General features: G+C 32.0%; 1 protein-coding gene across 1 annotated transcript; it reads right to left on the reverse strand.

Moving 5' to 3' along the window:
* Positions 1–13,363: 13,363 nt before the first annotated feature.
* LOC131606900 (uncharacterized) lies at positions 13,364–14,279 on the reverse strand. Its single transcript, XM_058878992.1, has 2 exons — positions 14,076–14,279; positions 13,364–13,986 (listed from the first exon to the last, which is right to left on the reverse strand). Exons 1-2 carry the CDS (start codon positions 14,277–14,279, stop codon positions 13,495–13,497), a joined length of 696 nt encoding a protein of 231 aa, XP_058734975.1. The 3' UTR covers positions 13,364–13,494.
* Between the last annotated feature and the right edge of the window lie 1,242 nt (positions 14,280–15,521).

Here is a 15,521-nt window from a genome sequence, read left to right on the forward strand (position 1 = left end):
AGGGCAAGTTATTCATTCGTTAAGGAAACGCCTATCATTAAAAATAAAACAAACTTCGCTCAGAGATTTGAAAAATGGCACCACCCTCCATCTTCGTCTTCAACCTCAAGCTCCATCAATTCAAATTTCTGAACTCTCTCAACTCTCAACCATTTGCAATGATGTAAACATGAAACTTGCTCTAAATTCACTCACGATTCTAAATATGTAACTAACATGAATTAATATTAACTACATCTAACTAATTTACCAGAAATCGTGAAGAACCCTAAAATTTCAAAATCAAATTAAATGACTATACTGAAAGATAAATGGATGATGATAGAGGGTTTTCAATCCTCTGATGATGCTGAACAAGATAGAATCGAGCTATTTCACAAAGAGTACTTAAATTAGAGAAGTGAGGTTCAGAAACTTACCTCTGAAAATGGAGGTCGTGAGGATGATAGAGACCACCTGGGCTTGAATGAATGATCTCAATAGCTTCCCTGAGACTCAATGATGCTAACTGAATGCTTATTGGAGCTTGAATCCTTCTGAATTGTTCTATGGACCTCCCTCGATTTCAGCTTTAAGTGAACATGGAGGTTGTTGAATTTGGAGTTACAGATGAGCTGCAGCCATCTGGTTAGCTTCACTATGACCTGAGGAGTGTGCCTGGATGATTGGCTTGGCTTGAAACCTCCTGAATTGTTCTGTGGTCCTCCAACTGCAAGTGCTCCAAATGAGAGGTGGAGATGATGATTCTCCACGCCCAGCAATGTTCCAGAGGTTTGGATCACCTATAAATGCCTCCCTCAATGTGTTTGAATACTTATTTTCAAAGAGAGAGCTTTGGTTTGAAGAATCCGAGTCTTCTTGCCAAAGGACCTTTGAAAAAACTAAGTATGAAGAAAGAAAAGAGAAAGCAAGAATTCTGTTGCTTTGGTGTGTTTTTTGAATGAGAATGAGGCCTCTATTTATAGGCAAATGGATGCAGATCAATTGGCTGTGGTGAGCTTGCTTAGTGTAGTGAGTTTGGTTTCTTAGCCATGAAGAAATTCAAAGAATCTCCAAAATGCAATGATGCATTTTCGGGCTAGCTTCCCCTATCCATTGATCTTGCAGGATCTTAGGGAACATTTCTGATATGTAGCAAGTTTCTATTGGCTTAGGAGAAGATTCCAATTGGTGAATCATTGCTTATCATAAATTCTCAAAAGTAATGATTACATAATCACATGTTCTTGCTTTTGGGAATCTTCTTCAATCTTCATGCCATGGTGAAAATGAATGCATGGTATTGTTTCAGACATGTTATGGGTCGTGTAGCATCCATTCATGAAGCAAAATGCACAAAATTGCAAAGTTCCAATTTGCACATGACCTATAATTTTACTTCATGAGGCCAACTTTGAACAAGCATAACTCCTAGCTCAAATTGAATTTGGAGAAGGTTGAACACAATTTGGAAAGCCCTAAACATCTACTCCAAATCATTAGTTTATGTCTTCTTCAGAATCATTTGGGAAATTTGTGAAAAATGAGCCCAAAGTTGGATGAAAACTAGGTTAAAACACTTAGAAAAAATTCTAAGTGTTTATGACCTAAACTTCAAAATTTCCAAAACTTCATAAATGGTTGATCTTTTGAAAAAAGTTCCCTTGTAAGATGTTGTTTTATTTTTCAAGATCTACAACTTTCATGTTGGAAGTTTTTTGAGTTGTGTAGGTGAAATTTTGAGTTCTCACCATGCCTTCAAAAACCCTAATTCCCGACTTTTTGTTCCTTGATGAATTTCTTTGAATTTCTTTGGTCAAATGACTTTGACATCCATATATTGATGATATTGATCTTTGAAAATCATTATTTGACCAAAAACCTTAAAAGTCAATGATGATCCTTCACAGTTGACTTTCCCTTGACAAAGTGAATTTTTGGGCTTTTATGTAGAAACAAGATCTTCTCCTCAAATGAATGATGTAAATGGATTATATTGAGGTAGTAGAGATTCTTGAATCATGTCTTGAGTTTTGGATTCATGCCCTGATTAAAAGTCCACTATCTTGGTGAATTAGGTCAAAACCCTAATTTGTCGACCATGTGAAAATAATGACTGTAGACTTTGAATTGAAGTGTGATGTCCAGTGGATCTTGTAATATGAGATATTTGGAGATGATTGATGTCTTTGAATGATCCCCTGAGGTTTTTTAGGGCTTCCCAAATGTGATCCCTGATTTCAGTCCTTGATAGGCTCAAAACCCTAGTTTGGTGACCTGAGTAAACCTGTACTCAGATGACTGGATGTCTAATCAATCATAGATGAGAAAAATGAAGTCCTTGAGCCCCATGATTGTATTAGGGACTAATCCTTGTATTGATTAATCCTTTGCCTGAGCTTTCTTGTCTTTGAGCATCCTCGATTAGATACCAGATGGAAAAGTAACTGCTCTGGGAACTTGTCTTGACCTGATGAAAAATCCTGAAGATATGCCATCTCAGTGGGGTCAAAAATTAGGGTATGACACCATTGAGCCCAAGATCAAGTCATGTGATGAGCCATAGCTTGAGATGTCCACGCCCAAAGTGAGTAACATGAACACCATATGTTTGGACAAGGCATGCATGCATACATGAACGGTTGCAGTATTTTATAACAGGCCATGCATGATTCTGAGCTGTGAAGGCACGTGAGAAGCTCACTCCAAGTGAAAAAACCCGGTCCATCAAGTATGAGCCATAATCCACTACAACATCACACCTATACACCATACCATAACACTCCATGCACCATGAACTCCATATATAAACACACGCTTTACTTCATTTTTTTCTCAGTTTCACACTCTATCATTCTCTCACTTTTAAAAAAAAACTCTCTCACCACTCTCCCTTTCTCTCTTCTCTCTCTCTCTCACCATGAAGACAATTTGTTACATGGTGTAACAAACTATAACTAACTTCTTCATCTTCTTCAAATCATCATCATAGCTTTCAACCTTCAACCAACACTCTCCTCCACCGTCACCACCAAAAACCTTCAAACTCACGAACTCTAACCACAACAACCACCACAGCCACTACCTTCATCCATTGTTATCGAGCTTCCATCACCATGCCATAACAACTTCAGCATCTATCCTGGTTCACCTCCTTCTCCAAGTTTCATAACCACCATCAAGAATCGGTCAGCAAAAAATCCTTCTCAAAGAAAATGTTCACGCTGAAGACTGAGCTCGTTTTTTGGTTTGTGGAAAACGAGTGAAGTACGCATCGCACACGTCCAAATCCACATCAAAGGAGTAGAGTCTTCTTGTTCTTTCGGTCAAGATCTTGTGCAGGTAAGTATTCTAGAACTTTCTGAGCATACTTAGAAGACTTTTAAGGCCATATGCATCTGTGTGTGAATATAACATGTGACTACATGATGGAGTGTTTGATTCGGTTTGGGTAAATTAGTGTGCGTTTTAGAGCGCATAATTGAAATCTATGTAGCATAAGGATCGATTTGGTGCCGTTATCTTGCGTTTCCATGAGATTTGTTCATGTTAGGGTTTTGCAGATAGTTGCTGTTAGCATGATAGAGGTTGCGTTAGGCGAAATGGAGTTCATATTTGAACTCAGTGATGAAAACCGAGTCATGCAATGGTTGGTTCGTTAATTTCTGGGCAGTTTCATGTGTCTCTGGCGAGAGGAGAGTCGGAGAAGACGACCGGAATAGTGAATTCCGGCGTCTGCATGTTCTCATGTTCATTTCTGTTTTGCTGAGGTGGCGCCACACCATTGGATCACCTCCCATTTGTTTTGTTGTGTTTTGTTTTACTTAAATGATTGGCAGGCGACGTGTCGTAGTGTGATTGTCCCAAGCTTTGATTTTGTCTTTTCCTCATTTAAGTTGCAGCATGACCAATTGATGTGTGGTATTACATGATGGTGTCACGTTTTATTGAAAAACTATATAATACATTCTGACACAATGAACAAATGAAAAGTGACATAAAAAAAATGGAAATGAATGGCTTGTGTGGTTGGGCCACGAGATTAACCAGGCCTGAAACTTTCAGAATCACACCTTTGTTTTGCTATTACACCATGGGCTATTGAACATGGGCCTAACGCCTTAATATTCCCACCCCCTATAATTAGGCCCAGTTTGCTCACAACACAATTTTAGTTCATTTCCAAATTACTGATGCACCCCCTGGCAGTTTAGATTCTATTTTTATTTTTGTTTTTTTAACTTTTGTCTCATAATCCCTTTTTTTCTTCAAATAAAAAAGCATAAAAATTTGTTCATAGACATTTTAGGTTATGTGAATAATTGACTTGATTTTTAATTGCTTTAATACTTTTAATAAATCTTTTTCTTTGCAATACATTTAAATTTTCTTTGTATCGATATCTCCTTGTAAATAAAACTTGTTAATAGACTTAGGAATTAATATTAGTCTTGTTTTTTTTAGAACTAATTGATATATGTGTGTTTGTGAATGCCAATTTTTTTGATATAGCTCTCAATTCTATTTGTCGTATATTGATTTTCCTTTACCCATCTCATGTATAGTTTTCCTTAATAAATTGTATAGCTTTTATTACTTTGATTCCCTTGTATAGACAACTTAGACTAGAATTTAGGAATAGTTCCCTTCTCATTTTCTTTTTCTTTTCAACTTTTAAAATACTTAATAAACATCGATGAAGATCATACCGTTACTACATTTCATAGTGAGAAAGAAATGATTGGGGCGTAGGCCCCGATGTATGCTCTTTCCTACTTAGCGGAGAAGAAATGATTGAGGTGTGAGGCCTCGATGTATTTCTTAACCGTATTTAGAGAAACGATTGTGGCGTAGGCCTCGATGTGCATTCTCTAAATTTTCACAAAAGAACTTCTTTTTGTATTTCTTTTACTTAGCGAAGAAGAAATGATTGAGGTGTGAGGCCTCGATGTATTTCTTAACCGCTATTTAGAGAAACGATTGTGGCGTAGGCCTCGATGTGCATTCTCTAAATATGCAAAACAAAACTCTTTTTGGTATGATCTAAGTCACAAAATTAAAATCCCCATAAAAAACATCAACCAAAAACACTTAAAAAAACCTAATAAATGATCAGATTTAAAACAAAGTGAGGAAGTGATGCGAAGCCTTGTAGTAGGTTCTCGCCATCATGGAATTACCGTAAAAGATACAAACCAATCTCTCTCTTTCTTCTCTTAAGGGCACCGTTATTTCCGCTCGTACGCATCGTAGGCGATCCCTTATGCAAGAGCGTGAACGTTAACTCCGCCCAACTAAAAAACACAAAAGCAAACAGAAAATCGTGAGACAAACTACGGTGCTCTGATTCCTGAAAAGGATACGTAGGCATCAAGTCGCGGGGCTTGAACGAGCACATTTGTAAATATTCCTTCTTTTCCCCGTATTCTTTTTGCATTCATTCGCATGTAGACATAGACATTAGTACACACCCTTTAGATAGAAACAAACATAGGTGGATACCATTGAGTACGATGGGCCCGAGGGGTGCTAATACCTTCCCCTTGCGTAACCGACTCCCGTACCTAGATTCTCTGGTCGCAAGACCCTGTTCCTTCCTCTGTTAGGTTTTCTGATATTCCTTTCCCTTATGGGATAAATATATTGGTGGCGACTCTGTTCATTTTTTCGCGAGCGTGCGACATGGATGAATGACATTTGTTAGCCTATCTTAAAGGCACGCAAAAGTAATCTCATATTTTGATAGAGTCGAGATTCGAATGAACTTTAATCCTTTATATTTTCTTTTTGTGTGTTCTCTTTATGTCTTGCCAAATATTTTCGTTATAGCTAATTCACATGAATTATATTTGTATTACACAAATGAATTTGGACATAAAATGTATAATAGAAAAGCTATCGGCTTTTCCCTCGGGCTTGTACTACACTTATATTAGTACAATTTAAGCACATGTCATTGTAAACCAGTAGTTTACAAATTACACTTAAATGTGTCGTTTGTAAAACCGGTTGGGTCCTCTCGGATTTAATATGAGGCGAATAATTTATATTGAAGAACCAGAAGTTTCTTCAATCCAGTCAATTTTTGTGTGTTTCTAAAGGAAAATAAAAATTTGAGAAATTGTGTTTTTATGACATTAATTGTTGCATCGACTAAAATATCATGCATATGTCTCTACACACAACCAGAAGTTTGTGAAATTATTTTCTCAACTAATTAGACTAAGATCTTGTTTTATGGATTTTTTTATAGAAATTCCTGTATAAGTATCACATATATTATTAAAATTGATATTGAATATCATGTAATATATGTTCATAAAATGAAAATGGACCCGGAGATCCATTCTTTAGACGTCTAAAGTTAATTATATGGCTGATACTTATGAGATCATCAGTTCTAAATAATATATTTGAAACACCCAAAGTATGATATTAAGATATTTATTCACATTAAGCCAACAAGATACTATATCTTATTCCTCCCTAATTTATTCTAATACTTCTCATATTTGTGATCATTTGGATGTGTTGTGTATAATCCAATTGCTCCAATATAATACATTAAGATGAGTCGTGAAAGAATATTGGAAAAATATAATGACTCTCAATTTTGAGGATATAATATGAGAAAATATTCAAATACTTGATTGCAGCCCGGTAGGCTGATTATCACGTGATAAATTAATTTTCCGGGAGGGAAATGAACAGCTAAAATCATGAACAAGAAGTTCAAATGAACAAGTTAAAATAAATTGTTGTCTTGATCCTCGTACATATCAATATGAATCAAAAGTTCAAAATATTATTCACTTGCAAAGTTTATGAAATAAATTATCAGCTGGTAATACTCCACTCAAAGTGGATTCTCCTATTGGATAATATAATATTAAAAATGAGTTGTAGCTGCACCAGAAGCGTGGTATGAAAGTCAATTTCCAATGTTAAAAGTCCTCTACTAAGAAAAGAAACTAAAGATGACCCGAGTGAGGATATGAAAATGCTAAGAGCACTTTGATCTAATTTAATTTTCAATTCCAGAAGAACAAATCAAGTACTTGAAATATGAAATAAAGAGATCTCGATAAATTATGTCATGGATGAAATAGAATGGAACCGAAATTGAGATAACCAAATAAAGTCAATATTGACAATGTCTTTGTATACAATATAGCGGTAAAACTGATCAATGATAACGAGGATCATGAGTAAAAGTCTATTAAAGATTAGAGACTAAGTGAGAATTGGCCAAAATAAATATATTCAATTGAATAAGAATTAAACTCACTTTACAAGTGACTCACTTTTGGACCTGTAGTCCGAACACCTTATGGTGTGAAACTAATTGGATATAAATGTGTTTTTGTGAAAAAGAAAAATAAGAATGATATAAAGTTTGATTTATTGCTCAATAATTTTCATAAAGACCTAAGATTGATTTTGATAAAACATATTAACCTGTAGGGATTCAATTGATTTTTGATAATTAATTAGCCTTGTAACACATGAAGGACTTAAGTTGAACATGATGGATGTAATGACATCTTATTTATATGGTTCACTTACTAGTGACATTTACATGAAATTCCCTGAAGGGTTCAATATACCATAGGCACGTAATTTTGGATCTCGAGAAAACTACTCCGTCAAATTGAACAAGTCTCTCTATGGGATGAAAGAATCTGGATGCATGTGGTATAATCGCCTCAGTGAATATTTACTAAATGATGAATATACAAATAACTCAATTTGGCCTTGTATTTTCATAAAATGATATGGAAAAGTATTTGCAATATTAGTTGTCTATGTGGATGACATAAGTATTATTGGAACTCCTGAAGAGCTTCCAAAAGCTATAAATTGCTTAAATAAAGAGTTTGAGATGAAGAACTTAGAAAAGATAAAATATGTCTAGGTTTGCAAATTGAGCATGTGGACAAAAGAATATTTGTACATCAAGAAGGCTATATAGAAAAATGTTGAAATGATTTTATATGGACAAAGATCTTTAGATGAAAATATTAGATCATTAGATGTGGAGAAAGATCTTTTTAGGCCTCGAGAAAATGATGAAAATTGCTTGGTCCTGAAGTACCATATCTCAGTGCAATTGGAGTACTAATGCACCTTGCTAATTATACACATCATGATATATCATTTTCCGTCAATCTATAAGTAAGATAGAATTATTCACCTACACAAAGAAATTGGAAAGCGGTCAAACATATACTTCGTTATCTTAAAGATGCTGGTTACTTGTCAGATTCTCACAATGGTAGATCAAAAAAAGGTTATTTGTTTACATGTGATGGTACAACCATTTCATGGAGATCTATGAAACAAATCATGGCAACAACTTCATAAAGTCTTGCATAACTATTAGCACTACATGAAGTCATTTCGAAGAAGACATTTTAAGTAACTACTACAAATAATATCGTCTCACATATAAATGTATATATGATGGGGAGAAATAAATATTTTCTGCACTCTTTTTCCCTTCACCATGGTTTTGTCCCACTGGGTTTTTCTGGTAAGGTTTTTAACGAGGCAGTTCACAATCAAAGAATATTGTACACTTTTTCCTTCACTAGATTTTTTTCCACTGGGTTTTCTCTAGTAAGGTTTTAACGAGGCATATCCTCAATGGACATCCAAGGGGGAGCGTTATGAATAAATATTATTGTGGATGTCCATATATATTCTTATCTTTCATCTTCATATTCCCTATTAAGTGGTATAGTAAGGTTATGATTTTTCACCTTCCTAATATCCTATAAATAGAAACCACTTTGCAATGTAAAGCAATCCACTTGAATGAAGATGATAATACAATATTAATTTTTCTCTCATTCATCTCTCCTTCATCTCTATATTGTTTTGGTTAATTTCATAACATATTTATTCAATTTCTTCACCAGTTTAAAATTATCCTTTGAAAGATAAATAATATTATAAATAATTTTATCAAAGATATAATTTAACAAAGATTTTGTTCATTTGCTTTAATATGGTTTGCTCTATTAAAATTAGTGATTAATTAATATAAAAAATTGCTTTTCACTTATTTCAAGTATGTAGAGAAATTTGCACTGATTTAAGAAAAAAAGCAATAAATTTTAAAACAATGAATTTTAATTTTAATTTTAATTTTGCGGGTTCTGTGTAAATTAATTGACATGGGCAAAGGTAAAGGTTGAAGTAAATATATTTTATAACATTTCACTAAATCCAAAATTATGCTCCGGTTAAAATGACAAATTTCGTAATCTAGCAACTGGATTTTTTCGATTTTCAGAATTGTGTTACTAATTAGGTGATAAGATGTAGTTGTCGGGATTCAAAGATGTGTCCTCTAAATACTTTATTCCTCAGTTTTTCAACAAAACAGAGGTAATAAGTCAAAAAAATTAATTAAAAGGATTTAAAATGTAGTTCTGGAATTCAGAGGTGTGTCCTCTAAACACTTTTTATCCGTGTTGCCAGCTCTACCGAGGGAGTATATGTTTTTTTTTTTTAATTCAAATATGTCACATCTTTAGTATCCACCTTTTTTTTTTTATGTGAGGTGAAAGTTTTGTTGTAAAATGCATTATTTGTAGCAATGTTAAATAAGTTGCAAACAAAACATCAATTGTTTGTGGGTGGAGCTTGCGGGAAGTTAGTAATGATTTATGCTTATAGTAGATCATGTGTCTTTTTCTTTGGAAAGAAGGAAGATCTCAATTATTTATTGTCTGATTTCCCTTTCTCAATGAAAGTTTGGAATTAAATTTTGTGTGGTTTGAGGCCCACGAAAATGTACTCTCATGCAAAATTGATCTTTAGGATTTTTAAGAACAAAATCCAGTTAGTGAGATGCTAGTCTTATGCTTTCTACGTGTTGGAGTAGAAATAACATTATGTTTAGAGGCGTCTTTGCAGATGTAGGAAAATGTAATTTTTAATACGAAGGTTGTCACCTGGTTGTGGCACATTATTGGATTAAAATCTAGAAGGTGTTCTAATTTTTATGATCGAAAAAATACTCTCTTGTATTTCAACTTGTGTTAAATTTTTGTAGTTTGATTGAGTACCTCTAGTATTTTCGTTTTTACAAAATTGTTAACTACACAAACAAAATCAGACTAGTTTAGGCCTTATAGTATGCCATGTTGTAAAATTTATGTTGTAAAATTTAATAAACTGATAGTTTATATTTTAATAAATATTTATCTTTCAAAAGATAATTTTAAAGTGGTGAAGTAATTAAGTAAATATATCATGATTTGAATTTGCTTCATTTTTGTTAAGAAATTTTATATGAGTTATGGTTTTTGGCATTATTATACTAATTTTGTCTTATTTTGAGTTTTTCTAATTGGTTTTTTTTTTTAGTATCAATTGATTTTTCTAAAAGATATTGATTCATATTAAGGGTGATAATAAATAATAGTGAAATTGATTTGTTTTCAGTGTGATAATGAATAATAGTGAAATTGAGTTGTCACAATCAATTTCAAAATTTCAACAAAGAAGCTCCTCAAGATTCTCCACAAAGAACGTCATCCCTTGTAAAAGAGACTTTAAACAAATTTTCATTAGTACAAAAATACCTTTTTAACAAAGATTGTTAACTCAATTCATCTGCCACCTAACTTAAGAAGCGACGGGGTAACAATTTTGTAAATATTTGTAAATTAGTATGGTTAGGTGCATTTAAAACCGACTTAACAAAGATTAAATAAAAAATATAATTCACTTTAAGTTTTTAAGTCGCCCATATTCATTTCCTGACTTAAGAAATGTTTTATTAAGTCATTTGTCGCCCACCTTGACCTAAGAAGTTTTATTTCACTACATGTTTGATACCCACCTATTAACATTTAAAAAATGTAACAAAAAAATATAACTTTTTGTCAACTACTGGTCTCAAACTTGAAACATCCAAGTTTCGATAATACCCATTCCATCTTTGGCTACTTATCCATAACTATCTAAAGAAGAATTTTATTTAGAAAAAGAAACTTAAATCCTTAAAAATTTGTGTCCCAACAAATATGTATCTCGTTCTATCTGACCACAATGGTCTAATGATATGAAGGATTAAAGAAGAAGAAGAAGAAGTGAAGGAGCTGCTTTCAATTTTCATCTTATTCTTCTACTTTCTATTCAATAAAACCTTTCTTTCTCATAGCCATCGCCATAGAGATTCAATCTCACACTCAACAACATAAGGTAATCAATTCTAGGGACTTCATTTCTTTCATTATAGAGGATTTTAAGGAAGCGGTTCAGGATAGTGATGGGGACAAATGCCCAGGTCCACATGAACCACCTTTAGAATCATCAAAAAGTGCTGGAGTATGTGAAAGAGACTATATTTAACTATATATAGTTAAATTCCTTCGGAAAACTAAACTTCCTAGTGCTAGCTATCTTGACTTCCTTTTTGGCTTTAGTCCCTAAGTTTTATAACCCCCAATACATAAGTCGTTATAGACCAATATGTTTAGTTAGTAGCCTTTAAAAGATCTTAGTAAAAGCGTTGGTTTCAAGACTAAAGAGAGTGATCGGAAAGGTCATATCATCTTGTTAGATTAATTTTATTTTTAGTAGATAAATTCTTGATGGATTTTTGGTTGCAAATTATATTATTTATTTGACAAGAAGGAATAAAAAATATTGCATATTATTCAAGGTTTCCTTTGAGAAAGCATAAGAGCTTCCTTCATTTCAGTTCAGAGAATTAGGAAAAGATGAGCTTTGGATAAGATGGATGAAAGCTTGTATGAGCTCTAGAAACTCTTTTTTATTGCGAGTCTAACTAAAGATTTAAAGGTGGATAAGTGATTGAGATAGAGTATCCCTTTCGTCCTTTTCTGTTTTCAATTTTAGCGTTCGGGTCAATTGGGATGATGGGATCAACCTTTGATTATGGGCTTTTTAAAGGTTTCAAAATTAATAACTTGGCGGAGTACAATATTCATCATTTTGTGGATGATACCATGATAGTCGGAGTCGTCTCATAGCATTATTTGTGGGCAATTCAAACCTTACTAAGAGGTTTATAATTAGTTTGGGCTTGAGAAATATTTTTTTCAAGGGTAAATAATAGTATGGAGTTAACATTATTACCCCTTTAAATTTTTTTAGTATTTTGGTGGGCTATAACCATACAAGGGAACTAATAAATTGCATAAATAGTTAAGTTTCTCTACATTTTTAAAGTATAGCCATTCATATGTTAATCATAATTTTGAAACAGAAAAACTAGACATAGGAACTACTATTATCTTAATGTTTTTAAAAATATAATGGTATATAAAATGGCTAAACTTTGACTCTTTTGTAGTGAGATTACGAAATCTGTCATTTTAACCTGAGCCTGAATTTAGATTTAGTGAAATGTTATAAAATACATTTACTTCAACCTTTAACCATGTCAATTAATAAATAAAATTCATTGTTTTAAAATTCATTGCTTTTTCCTTAAATCAGGGAAAATTTCTATGACATTCTTAAAATAGGTGAAAAACAATTTTTTTATATTAATTAATAACTCTAATTTTAATAGAGCAAACCATATTAAAGTAAATGAACAAAATCTTTGTGAAATTATATCTTTGGTAAAATTATTTATAATATTATTTTATCTTTCAAAGGATATTTTTAAACTGGTGAAGAAATTGAATAAATATATAATGATTTGAATTTGCTTATTTTTGCTGAGAAATTTCTATGAATCATGGTTTTGGCATTATTTTAATATCTTTCTCTTATTTTGAGTTTTTCTAATTATCTTTTGGTGTGTATATTAATTGGTTTTTCTAATAGACACTGATGCCTACTCAGTGTGTTAGTGAATAATAGTAAATCTCACTTTTAATGTTAACAAATTGTCACCATTCTCTAAATGTAAGAGTGAATATTTTCAAATTCACCAACAAGGTATACCTCACTTCATTAGATGTTACTGATAGAAATAGTCAATTCATTTTAATAAATTTTTTTATTTATATTTAGAAATTAGATAAATAATTTTTAACAATTCCTAAGAAAGCAAACTATTTTATAATATGTTGCATAAATGGTTATTATTTAAACGAAGTTTCTCAGCATTTTCTTAAGCATAGTCTTTCATCTGTTAATCATAATAATGAAACTGAAAAGAAAAGAAAAAAAAACATATTTTGTTAAGAATAATAATGGTATATAAAATCTGTAAACTTTGACTTTTTGTTAGTGATGTTATGAAAAGTGAGTATATTGTTTCGGATATAAAAAATTCAAGAGTTAAAATTAGATTTATTGAAATGTTTTAAATCAAATTTAGTTGAATCTTAAACCAAGTAAATGGAATTAGTAAATAAAAAAGCTAATGGTAGCGTTTGAGTGAAAGACATAAGTAAAATAAATTTCCATTTATTTAAAAGGAATAAGTGATTACATGACTCATGATGATTCATGCATATCTATCTTAACCACGAATATGAATATGGAAATGTGACATACTATTGCTGCTGCGTCTGTATATTAGAGAGGGGGCATGGCCCTTGGCAATTGGTCTTCTTCAGGGTCCGTAGGGTCATCCTGGGTCATAACAGCATGCTTCTTATATGAATATTGGAATATTATACCATCATCTGGACAGGTTGCAGAAGCAGCAGAACAGTCCCTATAATCATAAGGCTCATTTTTATTCATACAAAGTCTTACTTCAACCAAATTATGTTGTGTGTCACAGTAAAGTTGCGCTTTAACGCCAAAGCCATCTTCAATAGCCTTCTCAAATTTTTGTTTCGATAAGGATTCCGCAGCAAACGTATTTCCTATACCCTTTGCTTTAAGTATTTTAATGATACTTTTTTTACGATAAATTGTTGATGCGGCTGTGAAGTACTCATTTTGTTCCAACATGGAGCAAGAGCCGTGTTTATCCCACTCATCTTTCCAAAACACTTTGTCTTCCTTCTCGGTCAAAGATTGCCAATCAACCTCAAGCTTCTTCACCACTGAACGATAAAGCTGATAAACAAATTAAATAAATAAATAATCATGTTATATATTAAAAAGTAACAATAAATATTAAACTGAAAAACTTTCATATAACCTACATTTAATTCAGTTTTTGGACATGGAGATGGATCCACTCCCTGTGGCCATAGGCCATGAATAATAAATTTGTTGACCTGTTTTATACAGGTTTGAGTCTGACAAAAACCAGCTGGCCATACTTCCGCTAACATGTAATGATTAAACGAGCCTACACCTGATTGTAAAAAGGAAATCAATATCACCAAAATCATTAACACCTTCATTTTGATATTCGTATTTGTGATTATAAAACTTATTTCTCCATCTATTTATAGGGGGAGCTTCACAATATTACAATATTCTTTTAATTTTTATTTTAAAATATTTCATTATTCAACTCATTAAAAAAATTCTTATTTCTTCTTTCTAAATAGATATAGAAAAAAAATCTTATTTCTTCTTTCTAAATAGATATAGAAATATGTTTTATAATGAACTCACACAGTATATATCAAACCAATGAATGTGGGTCTTTAATTTACTAGTTGACGTAGGATAGTTTTTGTGTTTAAGCAAATCAATTTGTTAGTTTGTTTGTAGTTGGCAACTAATAATGTGAATTATCAAATATACGCACTTTTTGTTTTGAGGAAACAATGCATTATTAATAATAATTATTCACTCTTATGAGCTCTTTTTTTAGTTTGCCGTGTTATTTATTCTTTACCATATAAGTTTCAATTTACACCATCTCACATATGTTTCAATATGATTCCTTTTCATATTTCTTTTGTCATAACCTAATTCATGTCAAATAATGAGAAAAACAACTTTTTCACGTAATCCCTTAAAAGAAAAATATTTTTCAATATTTTCAAGAAGAATTGCCTCTTTTTATTTAATGTAAGTTTTTTCATTTGCTCTGAGATTTTGAAAACCAATAAGTTTCCAAAACTTTTTTAGGGTAAACTAATTTCTTACGTATATTTTACCAAATGATATCCCTAAACTACTTAATTTCTACACACAACTCAATTTCACTTTTCACTATCACACTGAACAGACATAAGTGTCTATTAGAAAACTCAATCAATATACACACACAAAAAGATAAAACAATTAGAAAAACTCCAAATAAAAAAAAGCAATTAAAACAATGCCCAAAACCATGATTCATAGAAATTTTCTCAGCAAAAATAAACAAAGTCAAATTATTTTATATTTACTCAACTTTTTCACCGGTTTAAAATTATCCTTTGAAAAATAAATAATTTTATAAATAATTTTACCAAAGATATAATTTGACAAAGATTTTGTTCATCTGCGTTAATAAGGTTTGTTCTATTAAAATTAGGGTTATTAATTAATATAAAAAAATTGCTTTTCACTTATTTCAAGTATGTCATAGAAATTTGCATTGATCTGAGGAAAGAGCAATGGATTTTAAAACAATAAATTTTATTTACTATTTTGTAGGTTCTGTCTAATTAATTGACTTTGAAGTAAGTATATTTTATAACATTTCA

This window comes from Vicia villosa, linkage group LG5 (assembly GCF_029867415.1).
Source record: "Vicia villosa cultivar HV-30 ecotype Madison, WI linkage group LG5, Vvil1.0, whole genome shotgun sequence".
Lineage (NCBI taxonomy): Eukaryota > Viridiplantae > Streptophyta > Magnoliopsida > Fabales > Fabaceae > Vicia > Vicia villosa.